Genomic DNA, 12367 nt, shown 5'->3' on the forward strand with positions numbered 1-12367 from the left:
TAGACCTCCAAAATTGCAGTATCAAGGGACAATAGTATACTAAATGATCTAAAGTTCCTGCTTCAAGATGACAATGCCAACATCTATTAGACTTGGAACTATCTAATTTATGTTTTATATTAGATTATTCAATTTGAGAATGAAATAAAAATGAAATAAAAATTGGGCAGCAATATTTATGAATTAAAAGAATTAAATAAATCATTATAATCAATTTAAAATAAGTAATAACTAATTATGATAGGGAGGATGGGCTCAAGCCGGTGATGTTATCAGGAGTAAGAGAAAAGAAGTTTTCTTTCTCTTGAAAGAGATCCCAGGATGGGAAAATTCACTCCATAATCTGAGGCTTGTCCCTATATGCTAAATTATAAATTTAAATTAACAATATGTTCTATAGTTCATTTTGACTTTTACAATGGTTCCTGAGATATATATAAGTAGAAACACAGAAACATGATGGCAGATAAAGGCCAAATGGCCCATCCAATCTGCTCATCTGCAGCATCCACTATCTTCGCCTCTCCAATGCAAAAGTTGGCTCAGGGCACTACAGTGCCTTCAGCCAGCTCTGATTGCTGCAACTGTATTTGCACGGTTTGCTGTATTTGTATTGTTTTGCCTGCTGTTTTATTTTAGATTTTTATTGTTAATGTGCTCTCTTGTGAAGTTTATCTTACTTTATTATGCATGTTTTATGTGAACCCATAGGCAGTGGAATGCTTTTCTGTTTGGGGGGCCGAAAGCTCCTCCCCAGATCCCGCCTAAGACCCCACTCCCATGATAATACTAATTGTAATACCATTTTTTCCATTCATTTTTCATATATATACACACAATATAATCTTATTAACAACACATAATGGTTAACCACAAAGTTAAACTATACAAAGCACACTGTGTGCTTCTCAACATTCATTCCTATCAGAACACCTGGCCTTGGTCACACATGCAGAACACAGATAACCCCTATGCAAATACAGGACCACAAACTAAGGGCTCCTTTTACTAAGGTGCACTAGCGTTTTTAGTGCATGCAGGAAATTACCATGCGCTACACCAGCTCAATGCTGGTGTTAAGGTCTAACACATGCGGTAATGTAACACACTCTATTCCGCGCGTTAAAACCCTAACATGGCTTAGTAAAAGGAGCCCTAAAAGTACTAATATATGCAAACAAAACCCTAAGATGCAAGACTCTGCATGCAGTACAACCCCAGAGGAAATAGAAACAAATGCATTTCTTCCTGAATAGTGCAAAATATAGACAGCAGATGTAAATTCTCAGAACTGACACAATTCAATCACTAAATTAACAATAAAATCATTTCCTCTACCTTTCTTGTCTATTTTGTTTTTCAAATCATATTTTCCCAGTCTCTGGCTGCACTTCCTTCTGTCTGTGCTCTTAACTGTGTATCCAGGACCACCTTATCCATTTGCTTTTTTTTTTCACCTTCACTTTCTGCCCTACATCCATCTTTAGCATTAACTTTTAGCATTCAACTTTCTTCCATTTTTTTACTTTCTTCTCAAAATCTATCTATTTTTCCATGTCTTCCCTTCCCATCTATCCATGTGTACCATCTCCTCCCTCTTTCTTCTCCCCTATTTCCATATCCTATTCCATAAGAAGCATCCAGTTTGCCTTCTGAAGATCCAGCTTACCAGCTTGCCTGAGTTCAGGACAGGCAGGTGAAGTTGAGCAGAGGAGGGAGAGAGGAGAAAATCCACTGAAGAAGGCACGAGGGAGCAGAGAGAAGGCAGAGGGTGAGGGGCTGAGATGAGAGGTAGCTCCGCCCACTCCCTGACATCACCCGAAGCAGACTCGAAGCTCCCCCTTAAAAGGGGAGGAGCCAACGGCACGCGGCTGTTTGGCGTGCAGCGAAGGCGAGCGGCAAAGGTGCTCGCCTTAGCAAGAGCGCCTTTGCGAAAGGCCTCAAGAAGGGCCAAGTCACTACACCCAAGGACACCAGGGAAGGACAGCAAGCAGGCAGAGAGGGATAGAGAAAGGACACCAACAGCAGGCAGAGAGAGAGAGAGGACACCAGCAGCAGGCAGAGAGAGAGAGAGAGAGGACACCGACAGCAGGCAGAGAGAGAGAGGACACCAGCAGCAGGCAGAAAGAGAGAGAGAGAGAGAGAGAGAGAGGACACCAGCAGCAAGCAGAGAGAGAGAACGACAATGGAAGCAGAGGGAAACCAGAAGATGAGGTTTCCAGTGTTCTGCACAGACTGTCATATGTATGACTACCTCCCCTCGGGGAGACAGTCATATGTATGCGGTCGGTGCCAGGAGCTGGAAAGCTTGAAGAAGGAAGTAAAGCGAATAGAGGACAAGATAGAGGAGCTAGAAGGACTTCACACTACAGAGGACCCAATCAGGACAGCTATAGACTTCATGAATGAGAGATACATTGAGGAGGAGGTCAGGGAACTCGAGAAATTCATTGAGGAAGCCTACAAGAGGAGAGTGGAAGAAAATAAACTTCAAATGAACAATGAAGTTACACCAACACCAACATGGAAGGGAGAACAAGAAACAGATGACCTCATAGAAGACATCCACAGAGGAACATCGCACGAGGGGGAGAAAATGGCTACTCGATGCCCAGGAGAGGAAGCAGCGAAGCACACTGAGACCGAAGTGAAACCTAAAGAAGGGAAAGTCAGCGATCCTAGTGGGAGACTCGATCCTGAGGCATGTGGACAGCCACATAGCAGGAGGTTGAGAGGATCGACCGGTGACCTGCCTCCCAGGAGCGAGAACCAAGGACATTGTGGACAAAATTGGAAAGATCCTGGAAGGAGCGGAGATGGAAGAGACCACAGTAATGATCCACATCGGGACGAACGATGTCAGCAGGAGAGACTACAGAAGAAGCACGCTGATAAAACAGTTCAAGATTCTGGGAAGGAAGCTGAAGATGAGGACCCAGAAGATAGCGTTCTCAGAGATCCTACCAGTACCAAGGGCAGATATGAAAAGGCAAGAGAAACTACAATCAATAAATGCATGGATGAGGAGATGGTGTGAGGAAGAAGGGTTCTGGGGCAAGAGCAAGCTCTACAGGAGAGATGGACTGCATCTGAGCGCAGCGGGAACAAGGCTTCTAGCAAACAACGTCAGGAGATGAATAGAAAAGGCTTTAAACTAAGAAGAAGGGGAAAGCCGACAGTCGACCAAGCGTTGACGATTCGGAAGAAGGTATCCCGTGAAGATACTGAGGGGAAAAAAGGCTGGGAAGAAACAATGGACAAATTACAGGAGTCGACTAACCCAGAAGAGGAGGTTAGAAGGATTGTAACAAAAGAGAAGAAACTAAAGACCGAAGCACTGGGAAAGGAAATGAAGACAAGAAAATACCAGGATCTAAATTGCATATACTAATGCAAGGAGCCTAAGAAACAAAATGGGGGAATTAGAAGCCATGGCTAATGCAAAGGACATAGACATCATTGGAGTCTCTGAAATGTGGTGGAATGAAGAAAACAAATGGGATACAGCACTGCCGGGATACAAGCTCTATCGCCAGGACAGGTCATAACAGAAAGGAGGTGGAATAGCCCTATACATAAAAGAAAGCATACAATCGATAAAAATGGACACAGCAGAGACGACCAACAAGCTGGAATCGCTATGGGTTAAAATATCAGGATGGAAAGGGCCTGAAATAAAGATGGGCCTATACTATCGTCCACCCGGGCAAACTGGAGATATCAATGAAGAAATGGAAGCTGAGATGAAGCGAGAATGCCAAAGTGGTAACACGGTTATTATGGGAGACTTCAACTACCCCGGGATAGACTGGAGTCTTGGAAGCTCAAAATGCGCTAGGGAGACAGAATTCCTGAAGGCTAAACAAGATTGTTTCATGGAGCAGCTTGTTAGAGAACCAATGAGAGGAAATGCCACTCTGGATCTAATCCTAAATGAGTTAAGGGGACCTGCAAAGGAAGTAGAGGTAATGGGACTGTTGGGAAACAGCGATCATAACATGATCAAGTTCAAGGTTGAGGTAGGAATACCGAAAGGAAAGAGAACCATAGCAACAACTTTCAACTTTAGGAAAGGAAACTACAAAGCAATGAGGGAAATGGTAAGGAAGAAACTTAGGAACACTTCCAAAAAATGGCAAACGGTAGAACATGCCTGGTCTTTTCTCATGAACAATGTGAGAGAGGCACAAAATCTGAATACCCCCAGATTCAGAAAGGGGTGCAAAAAGAGTCGAACAAAAGACCCGGCGTGGATAACTAAAATAGTGAAGGAAGCGATAGGCAATAAGAAAAATTCATTCAGGAAATAGAAAAAGGACAAAACTGAGGGGAACTGGAAAGAGCTCAGGAAGTATCAAAAAGAATGTCACCGTGTGGTTCGAAAAGCCAAAAGAGAGTATGAAGAGAGGCTAGCCAGGGAAGCACGAAATTTCAAACCGTTATTTAGATATGTTAAAGGGAAGCAACCAGCTAGGGAGGAGGTGGGACCGCTGGACGACGGAGACAGGAAGAGAGTGGTGAAGGAGGAGAAAGAAGTGGCAGAAAGACTTAACATGCTCTTTTCGTCTGTATTCACAAACGAAGACACATCCAACATACCGGAACCTGAGCAATTCTTCAATGAAAATCAAGCAGAAAAATTAACATCCATGGAAGTGAGCCTTGAAGATGTATGCAGGCAGATAGAAAAACTAAAAACTGACAAATCCCCGGGTCCTGACAGAATCCATCCAAGGGTTCTGAAGGAATTAAAAGAGGAGATAGCGGAACTATTGCAGCAAATAGGACAGGAAGATAGCCAACGTTACGCCCCTTAAAAAGGGATCAAGAGGTGACCCGGGAAACTACAGACCGGTGAGTCTGACCTCGGTTCCAGGGAAAATGGCGGAAGCAATGATAAAAGAAAACATCGATGAACATTTTGAAAGAAACGAACTTCTGATAACCAGCCAACATGGTTCCTGCAAGGGGAGATCATGCCAAACGAACTTATTGCACTTTTTCGAAGGAATTAACAAACGGATGGACAAAGGAGACCCCATAGACATCATATATCTAGATTTCCAGAAAGCCTTTGACAAGGTGCCCCATGAATGCCTACTCTGGAAACTGAAGAACCATAGGGTGGAAGGAGACGTACATAGATGGATCAGAAACTGGTTGGCGGGTAGGAAACAGAGAGTAGGAGTGAAGGGCCACTACTTGCACTGGAGGAGGGTCACGAGTGGGGTCCCGCAGGGCTCGGTGCTTGGGCCACTGCTATTTAATATATTCATAAATGATCTAGAAACAGGGATGAAGTGCGAAATAATAAAATTTGCAGACGACACCAAACTATTTAGTGGAGCTCGGACTAAAGAGGACTGCGAAGAATTGCAAAGGGACTTGAACAAACTAGGGGAATGGGCGACGAGATGGCAGATGAAGTTCAACGTTGATAAATGTAAAGTATTACATGTGGGAAACAGAAACCCGAGGTACAACTATACGATGGGAGGGATGTTATTAAAGGAGAGTACCCAAGAAAGGGACTTGGGGGTAATGGTGGACATGACAATGAAGCCGATGGCACAGTGCGCAGTGGCCACTAAGAAGGCAAACAGAATGCTAGGCATAATCAAGAAGGGTATTACAACCAGAACAAAAGAAGTTATCCTGCCATTGTATCGGGTGATGGTGTGTCCGCATCTGGAGTACTGTGTCCAATATTGGTCGCCGTACCTTAAGAAGGACATGGCATTACTCGAGAGGGTTCAGAGGAGAGCGACGCGTCTGATAAAGGGGATGGAAAACCTTTCATACGCTGAGAGATTGGAGAAACTGGGTCTCTTTTCCCTGGAGAAGAGGAGACTTAGAGGGGATTTTGATAGAGACTTATAAGATCATGAAGGGTATAGAGAGAGTAGAGAGGGACAGATTCTTCAAACTTTCGAATAATAAAAGAACAAGAGGGCATTCAGAAAAGTTGAAAGGGGACAGATTCAAAATGAATGCTAGGAAGTTCTTTACCCAACGTGTGGTGGACACCTGGAATGCGCTTCCAGAGAGCGTAATAGGGCAGAGTATGATACTGGGGTTCAAGAAAGGATTAGACAATTTCCTGCTGGAAAAGGGGATAGAGGATTACTGCACAGGTCCTGGACCTGTTGGGAAACCGCGTGAGTGGACTGTTGGGCACGATGGACCTCAGGTCTGACCCAGCAGAGGCATTGCTTATACTATTATGCTCTTATGTTCATTTCTTTTTATCTCTTTCCTGCTGTATACCATCTCTCTATCCCTCCCACTCCACACACCTATGTCCAAGAAGTTTCTTTTTCTCTTCCCTCACCCACAGGCAACATCTCTCCCTCCCTTCCTTACCCCCAGCTTGTGCAGGAAGACTTTATCCTTCCCAACCCCCTTTCCAGCCCATGCAGCATCTGTCCTCCTTGCTTTCTCAACCCCCCTCCCCGCACAGCCCATGCAGCATGTGCTTCCCTCATTCCCAACCCCAGCTCTCCCCTCTCAGCTGGATCCTACGATACGACCTGTCCCCAGTTCCCGACTCCCCCACCTACCACCTCCCCGCTGCTGAAATTTAAAATCTTCAGGCAGCCAACGGTGCAATGAAGCCAGTCTCCGGCTGTCGGTCTGTCCCGGAAGTGTTCTTTCTGCAGCACATCCTTTTCCTGCTTAGGCAGGATTCTGCAGAAAGAACACTTCCGGGGCAGGTCGACGGCAGGAGGCTGGCTTCGTTGTGCTGTTGGCTGCCCAAAGATTTTTAATTTCAGTGGTGGGGAGGCGGTAGGTGGGGGAGTCCGGGACTCAAGGAGGTTCCTGGAGAGGGTTTCACTACATTGTAGTGTCAGGTGCACAGTCACCGCGGGCCACATAAAATGGCCAGGCAGGTCGGATTTGGCCCACGGGCCTTGTGTTTGACACATGTGCTATAAACTAACAACTCTCACATTTGGCTGTATTGGCTGTTCAAAAGTCTAAAGACAATTTAAAACTGAGTAATAATAAACTTGGGGGTCACCCATTTGCGTGCCTGACTCAGTCCTATTTGTCAGCGGAAAAAGCAATGTTCCTTACCTGTAAACGGGTGTTTTCCATAGATGGCAAGACTGATAAGGCACACAATTCCCCCACTTCCTTGAGAATTGCTTGAATGTTTTGAACTTTAGAACTGCCTGAAGAGCTGAGGAGGCTGCTGTGCACAGAAAGGGCTGTATATGCTGAGAACTTTGCACTAAGTTCTGAGAAAGCAGTTTCATCTCAGTGTCATCAAATTGCATAACTTATTTGTATTCCTTGTCAATCCTGCTGTTTATGGAAAAAGGTGAGCAACGCTTGCTGTATGTAAGATGAAATGACATATAATAAAACATTTGCTATGTGTATAATGAATTTAAGTTTTACTATTGATCCAAAAACTAATTGTTTTCATTATTTTGTTTATATATGTCTATATATACATACTTATGGGGCATAACTAGTAACCTGTAATTATGGAAATGGAGGCTGTCAACATACCTGTGATGACACAGACACTGGTCCTATATGTGGTTGTCATCAGAAGTATGCCCTGCATTCAGATGGCAGAACATGCATTGGTAAGTACTTACCTATGGAAGAGTTTATTTCCTATTATTTATAGTGTGATTATATGACATTTCCCCCCTGATTCTCTATAGTGCACCAATTAGATGGCTAACTTTTGGCACTCAAACAGAAGTTAAGCGCCAAAATGGGGTTAAACAGATGCTATGTTATAACTGGGCACCTAAGTGTTCTCATGCATAATTTCAAAAGGCATACACACGGGATGGTCATGGTCAAGTAATGGGCATTTTAGCTATTTAAGCACACGCTTTAGTAAATAGTGTGAGGCACTTAATTGCTTCTTTTAGGTGCCTATTAGTTTGAGCTTCAGTGCTGAAGCATGCCCAAAATCCAGATTTGTTCATGTTTTGGTTTTGGATGGAAATGCCAATGCAATTTGCCTGAAAATGCCCCACCCCCCTCCAACCAAAAGCACCACTTGACAGAGAATGGGTCTCCTCGGGCCTTGGCCTCTGTTCCCCCCCCCCCCCAAAAAAAAAAATTTAAAAAAAAGTAAGCCACCTACAACCATCTCACCTTCCATAGGCACTCCCTGGGCCTACCATAGAAGCCCTAGTGGTCTATGGCCCTGTTGGAGCAGGAGCAATCCCCAGTTGCTTCTGTGTCCTCCTGCGGCAGTCTTATGAGGCTGGGGATTGCTGCTGTTCCAACTAGGCCACTGGATGTGCAGTGAATTTCAGCCTCAGATTCAGTTTTGGCCAAATACAAAAAACTCAGGTTTGGGTTGTCTTTAGTGCCCATTTACACTTTCCAAAGAATAAATGTAAGTGGTAGCAATTCAATTTAGGTACCTAACTGCTGATTTATGCTAATAGTCTTTAGCAGATTAGGTACCCAAATTTTTTATAGACTACTAACTTCTGTTGTGGATACACAGGAGTCCATGCTTGAGCTGCTGATTTCCATTTCCCGTGACCTGCAGAACTTCAGAACTCCTCCCCTTCTGCAGTGGAGCACAGCACTAAGAGAATGACGCAGGGCCAAAATTTTCCCCGTCCCCGCGGGAACTCATTTTCCGTCCCGTCCCCATGAGTTTTTTTTTTTTGTACCTGTCCCACTCCTGCAAGCTCCATCCTCATCTGCACAAGCCTCAAACACTTTAAAATCATAAGTATTCAAGGCTTGTGCAGTTAAGACAGAGCTTATAGGAATGGGGCAGGGACAGGACAGGGAAATTGAATTCCTTTGGGGACAGGGAAAATTTTGTCCCTGTGTCATTCTCTATACAACACCCTCTTCAGTTATTCCTTCTACAAGCGAACTCAGAAGGTGTGTTTTGCTCTGCTCTGTTTTTCTTTATTGTTTTTGGTTTTTCCACCAGATTTCTGAAGCTCTTTGTGGTTTCAGTGCTCAGAGGTACCCTGCTTGGGTATACTCCGCTGGTGAAAGGATGCAGTCCCGCATGGGAAGACTGCTGTTCTTAGGGCAATCTATGGAGCCAGCCTGCTTTGGGTCCCTTCAGGAGCTTGGGGGTCTTTCTCTCTAGGAACAGCTCGCCTGCTGATTTAGCCAGAGGCTTGAGCATAGGCTGTGTAGCCCCTAAGTAAGAACCCTAGGGGTATCAGGGAGCCGGCTGCATAATTTTTCCCTCTGTTGCTATGTGAGGAGCTCCAAGGATGGGAGTTTGTGACCATGGTCCATTCGGCCTACATCAAGAAGATTTCCTTTGACGGTTGAGGATCTGAGCAATTTCTGAGGCAAAAATCCTTTCCCTGCATCCAGGCTGATTCAGACAAACAGGCACCTGAAGTTACAGTGAATACTCCCATTATTCCCTATGTGGAACATTGGGTGGGGGTATGACATTTGGAGTTTTAGTGGTTTCTGGGGTTAGTATTCAAGTCCCCCTCCTCTAAAACCTTAAAATTGCTATTTTTTATTTTTGCATGTGGCTCAAATGGCCCATTTTTGGTGTGATTTTTTAATGGCGTCCATCTTAGATTTTTAGCAATCTAATTTTAAACTCCTTTTTTTCTACATTAAACTGCTCATTTTGACAAGTGACTGCCTCTGATGAAGCCCCAGGCCTTTCTAATACTGGATCCTGTGTTGGTTGCACAGAGTTGCTGTTTGAGAAGTGGCCATGTTCTATGTGCAGCGGGACATGGGAGGAAGGCTTGGGAGCTTCAGGCCCTCAATCAGTCCTCCAAGGCTTTGGAACCCCCAAAATTCTGGAATGTCAAAGGGGAAGAGATCCTGCTCAGATGAACCGAGCAGCAATGGGGCGAAACGCAAGTGCATGGCAGCAGAAGATGCATCTTTTTTCTCCAGTCTGGAGTTACAGAAGGAGCCTCAGGTTCCCCGATGCATGACTTTTCAGATTTTGTCAGCCTTTTGTGGAAAGTGTCTTGATCTGTCAATACTATGAATGATAGTCAAGCAGTTAAACTCTTTGGGCTTGTAGCCTAAATTTTACCAAGCCTGGATTCCATGTTCCTTAAACAGCTCTTTTATTTTAATATCAATTAGAACAAGCATGAACACTTACAGTTTGTAGATCTTACAGCAGTGCTTCTTCACAAACTCCATACACTCTACTGGCATATCCTTTACTTAGTGGAAGCCAGGAATATTTTGCATAGTCCCTATGCAGCGGTAACATGTACTTTAGCTTCTCTCTGAATTCCTATTAACAAACTCAAGTTAGGAGACCAGCAAACCTAAAGTGTAAAAACAGATTGAAGAGACAAACTCTTTCTATGGCATGTGGTGTGGTTAAGATCGAGTCAGCCTTCTTCCAGAGCTGAAGAAGAAGGTGGGCTCCAGCAAGCTGCAGCCAATACCTCTGGGAGCTACTAAGCACTCTGGGAATTTGAGTGCACAGAATACACAGAGAAGTGCTCCTGCCCAACAGTGATTTGTTCCAAGCTTTTCAAAATCTGGACAAAGTGCTGGGTTTTTCTGAGGAAATCCAGATGTCTGGTAACCCTACCTGCGCCACTCAATGGGCAAAGAATCCACCGGAATACTGATGAAAGCACATGGAGCCATGAAAATTATTCTGAATAGATCATTGAGAGTTCCATCTGGAAGTGTCTTTGGTTGACGATCAGCCACACTGGCCATAAGATCATCCAAACCCTTTCTAAATAGCATCTGACCTTTAAAAGGGAGTCTGCATTAAAAGAGATTAGGTTCTTACCTTGATATCTTTTCTAGTAGACAGAGATAGTATGCTGAACCACAGGATGATCCATTTGTGCTCGTGAACATACTGCAGAAGATTTCAGTCACAGCTTTTCAACTCCTCCTTCTCCCCGGTCTCTACTGCCCCCCTTCAGTTTATACCAAAGTTGGAAACAGCCCTTCAAAAGAATACAGGAAAAGGAGGGGTATGGAAAATTCCCCCAAACCAGGTATCTGATCTGCTCAGATGAATGTAAAACAACCACTGAAAAAAACTGAAGGAACAATGAATTCAAGAAAATACAAGTTAAACAAGAAACATAAACAGCCGGAATATTTATAGAGCTCAACCATTCCTCTTTTGTAATCATATATGTAGAAACATAGAACTAGATGGCAGATAAGGGCCACGGCCCATCTAGTCTGCCCACCCCAATGACCCTCCCTACCTATCTCTGTGAATAGATCCTACATGTCTATCCCATTTGGCCTTAAAATCAGGCACGCTGCTGGCCTCAATGACCTGAAGTAGAAGTCTATTCCAGCGATCAACCACCCTTTCAGTGAAGAAGAACTTCCTAGTGTCACCGTGCAGTTTCCCGCCCCTGATTTTCCACGGATGCCCCCTTGTTTCCGCGGGACCTTTGAAAAAGAAGATATCCTCTTCCACCTCGATGCGGCCCGTGAGATACTTGAATGTCTCGATCATGTCTCCCCTCTCTCTGCGTTCCTCGAGTGAGTAGAGCTGTAACTTCCCTAGCCGCTTCTCGTATGGGAGATCCTTGAGTCCCGAGACCATCCGGGTGGCCATTCTCTGGCCCGATTCTAGTCTCAGCACATCCTTATGGTAATGCGGCCTCCAGAACTGCACACAGTACTCCAGGTGTGATCTCACCATGGATCTATACAATGGCATAATGACTTCAGGTTTACAGCTGACGAAACTCCTGCGAATGCAACCTATGATTTGCCTTGCTTTGAAGGAAGCTTGCTCCACTTGATTTGCAGTCTTCATGTCCTCATTGACGATCACCCCTAAGTCTCGTTCCGCTTCAGTTCTTGTTAGGATCTCGCCATTAAGGGTGTAGGACTCTTCCTAATTCAGTAGTCTGACTGACAATGAAATCTTAGCTATGGAGCTGACTATTAAGCTTGTCAGAGAGCAGGCGCATCAGATAAATTGCTGAGAGGGAGGTTCCGCATACTTGAACTTTAAATTGCCAATTCTTTGTCATGACAATCCTGGAAGAATGCCAGTATCAATGATATTGGGGCATTGCCTGGTTTTAACTTTTCTCTGCTGAACCAGCTACCAGCAAGTCCACCTTAGGCTGGCACAATAACTGCTGAAATTCAGGAGTCATTGTCTTGGCTCCCCTTAAAGAGACCTCCGGAACCTCCCAATGTTCCATAATTAGAAAAGTAAGATCTGGATGCGAAGGAAAAAATGAAGTCTGTGCCTGGGAAGCATTCATGATCAAGCTATGGAGACTCAAGGTTTAACTCCCACGGTAACTCCAGAATAAGCTCCAGCAATGCCGTCGCTTTACATAGGCGGCATACTGTCAGGACTTCCCCTTGCTCCGGAGGAACTTTAGTCTCCTGGGCTCCCTTCTCTGATCGAGACCCCGCA

General features: G+C 44.6%; 1 protein-coding gene across 6 annotated transcripts in view; it reads left to right on the forward strand.

Moving 5' to 3' along the window:
• SCUBE1 (signal peptide, CUB domain and EGF like domain containing 1) overlaps positions 1-12367 on the forward strand; it is a 545901-nt gene that overhangs the window by 237108 nt on the left and 296426 nt on the right. For all 6 annotated transcript variants that reach the window (XM_033951623.1, XM_033951624.1, XM_033951620.1 and 3 more), the window contains one exon: positions 7482-7598. In XM_033951623.1, the coding sequence (XP_033807514.1) occupies positions 7482-7598 (117 nt within the window). The remainder of the gene's footprint in view (positions 1-7481; positions 7599-12367) is intronic.

This window comes from Geotrypetes seraphini, chromosome 7 (genome assembly GCF_902459505.1).
Source record: "Geotrypetes seraphini chromosome 7, aGeoSer1.1, whole genome shotgun sequence".
Classification (NCBI taxonomy): Eukaryota; Metazoa; Chordata; class Amphibia; order Gymnophiona; family Dermophiidae; genus Geotrypetes; species Geotrypetes seraphini.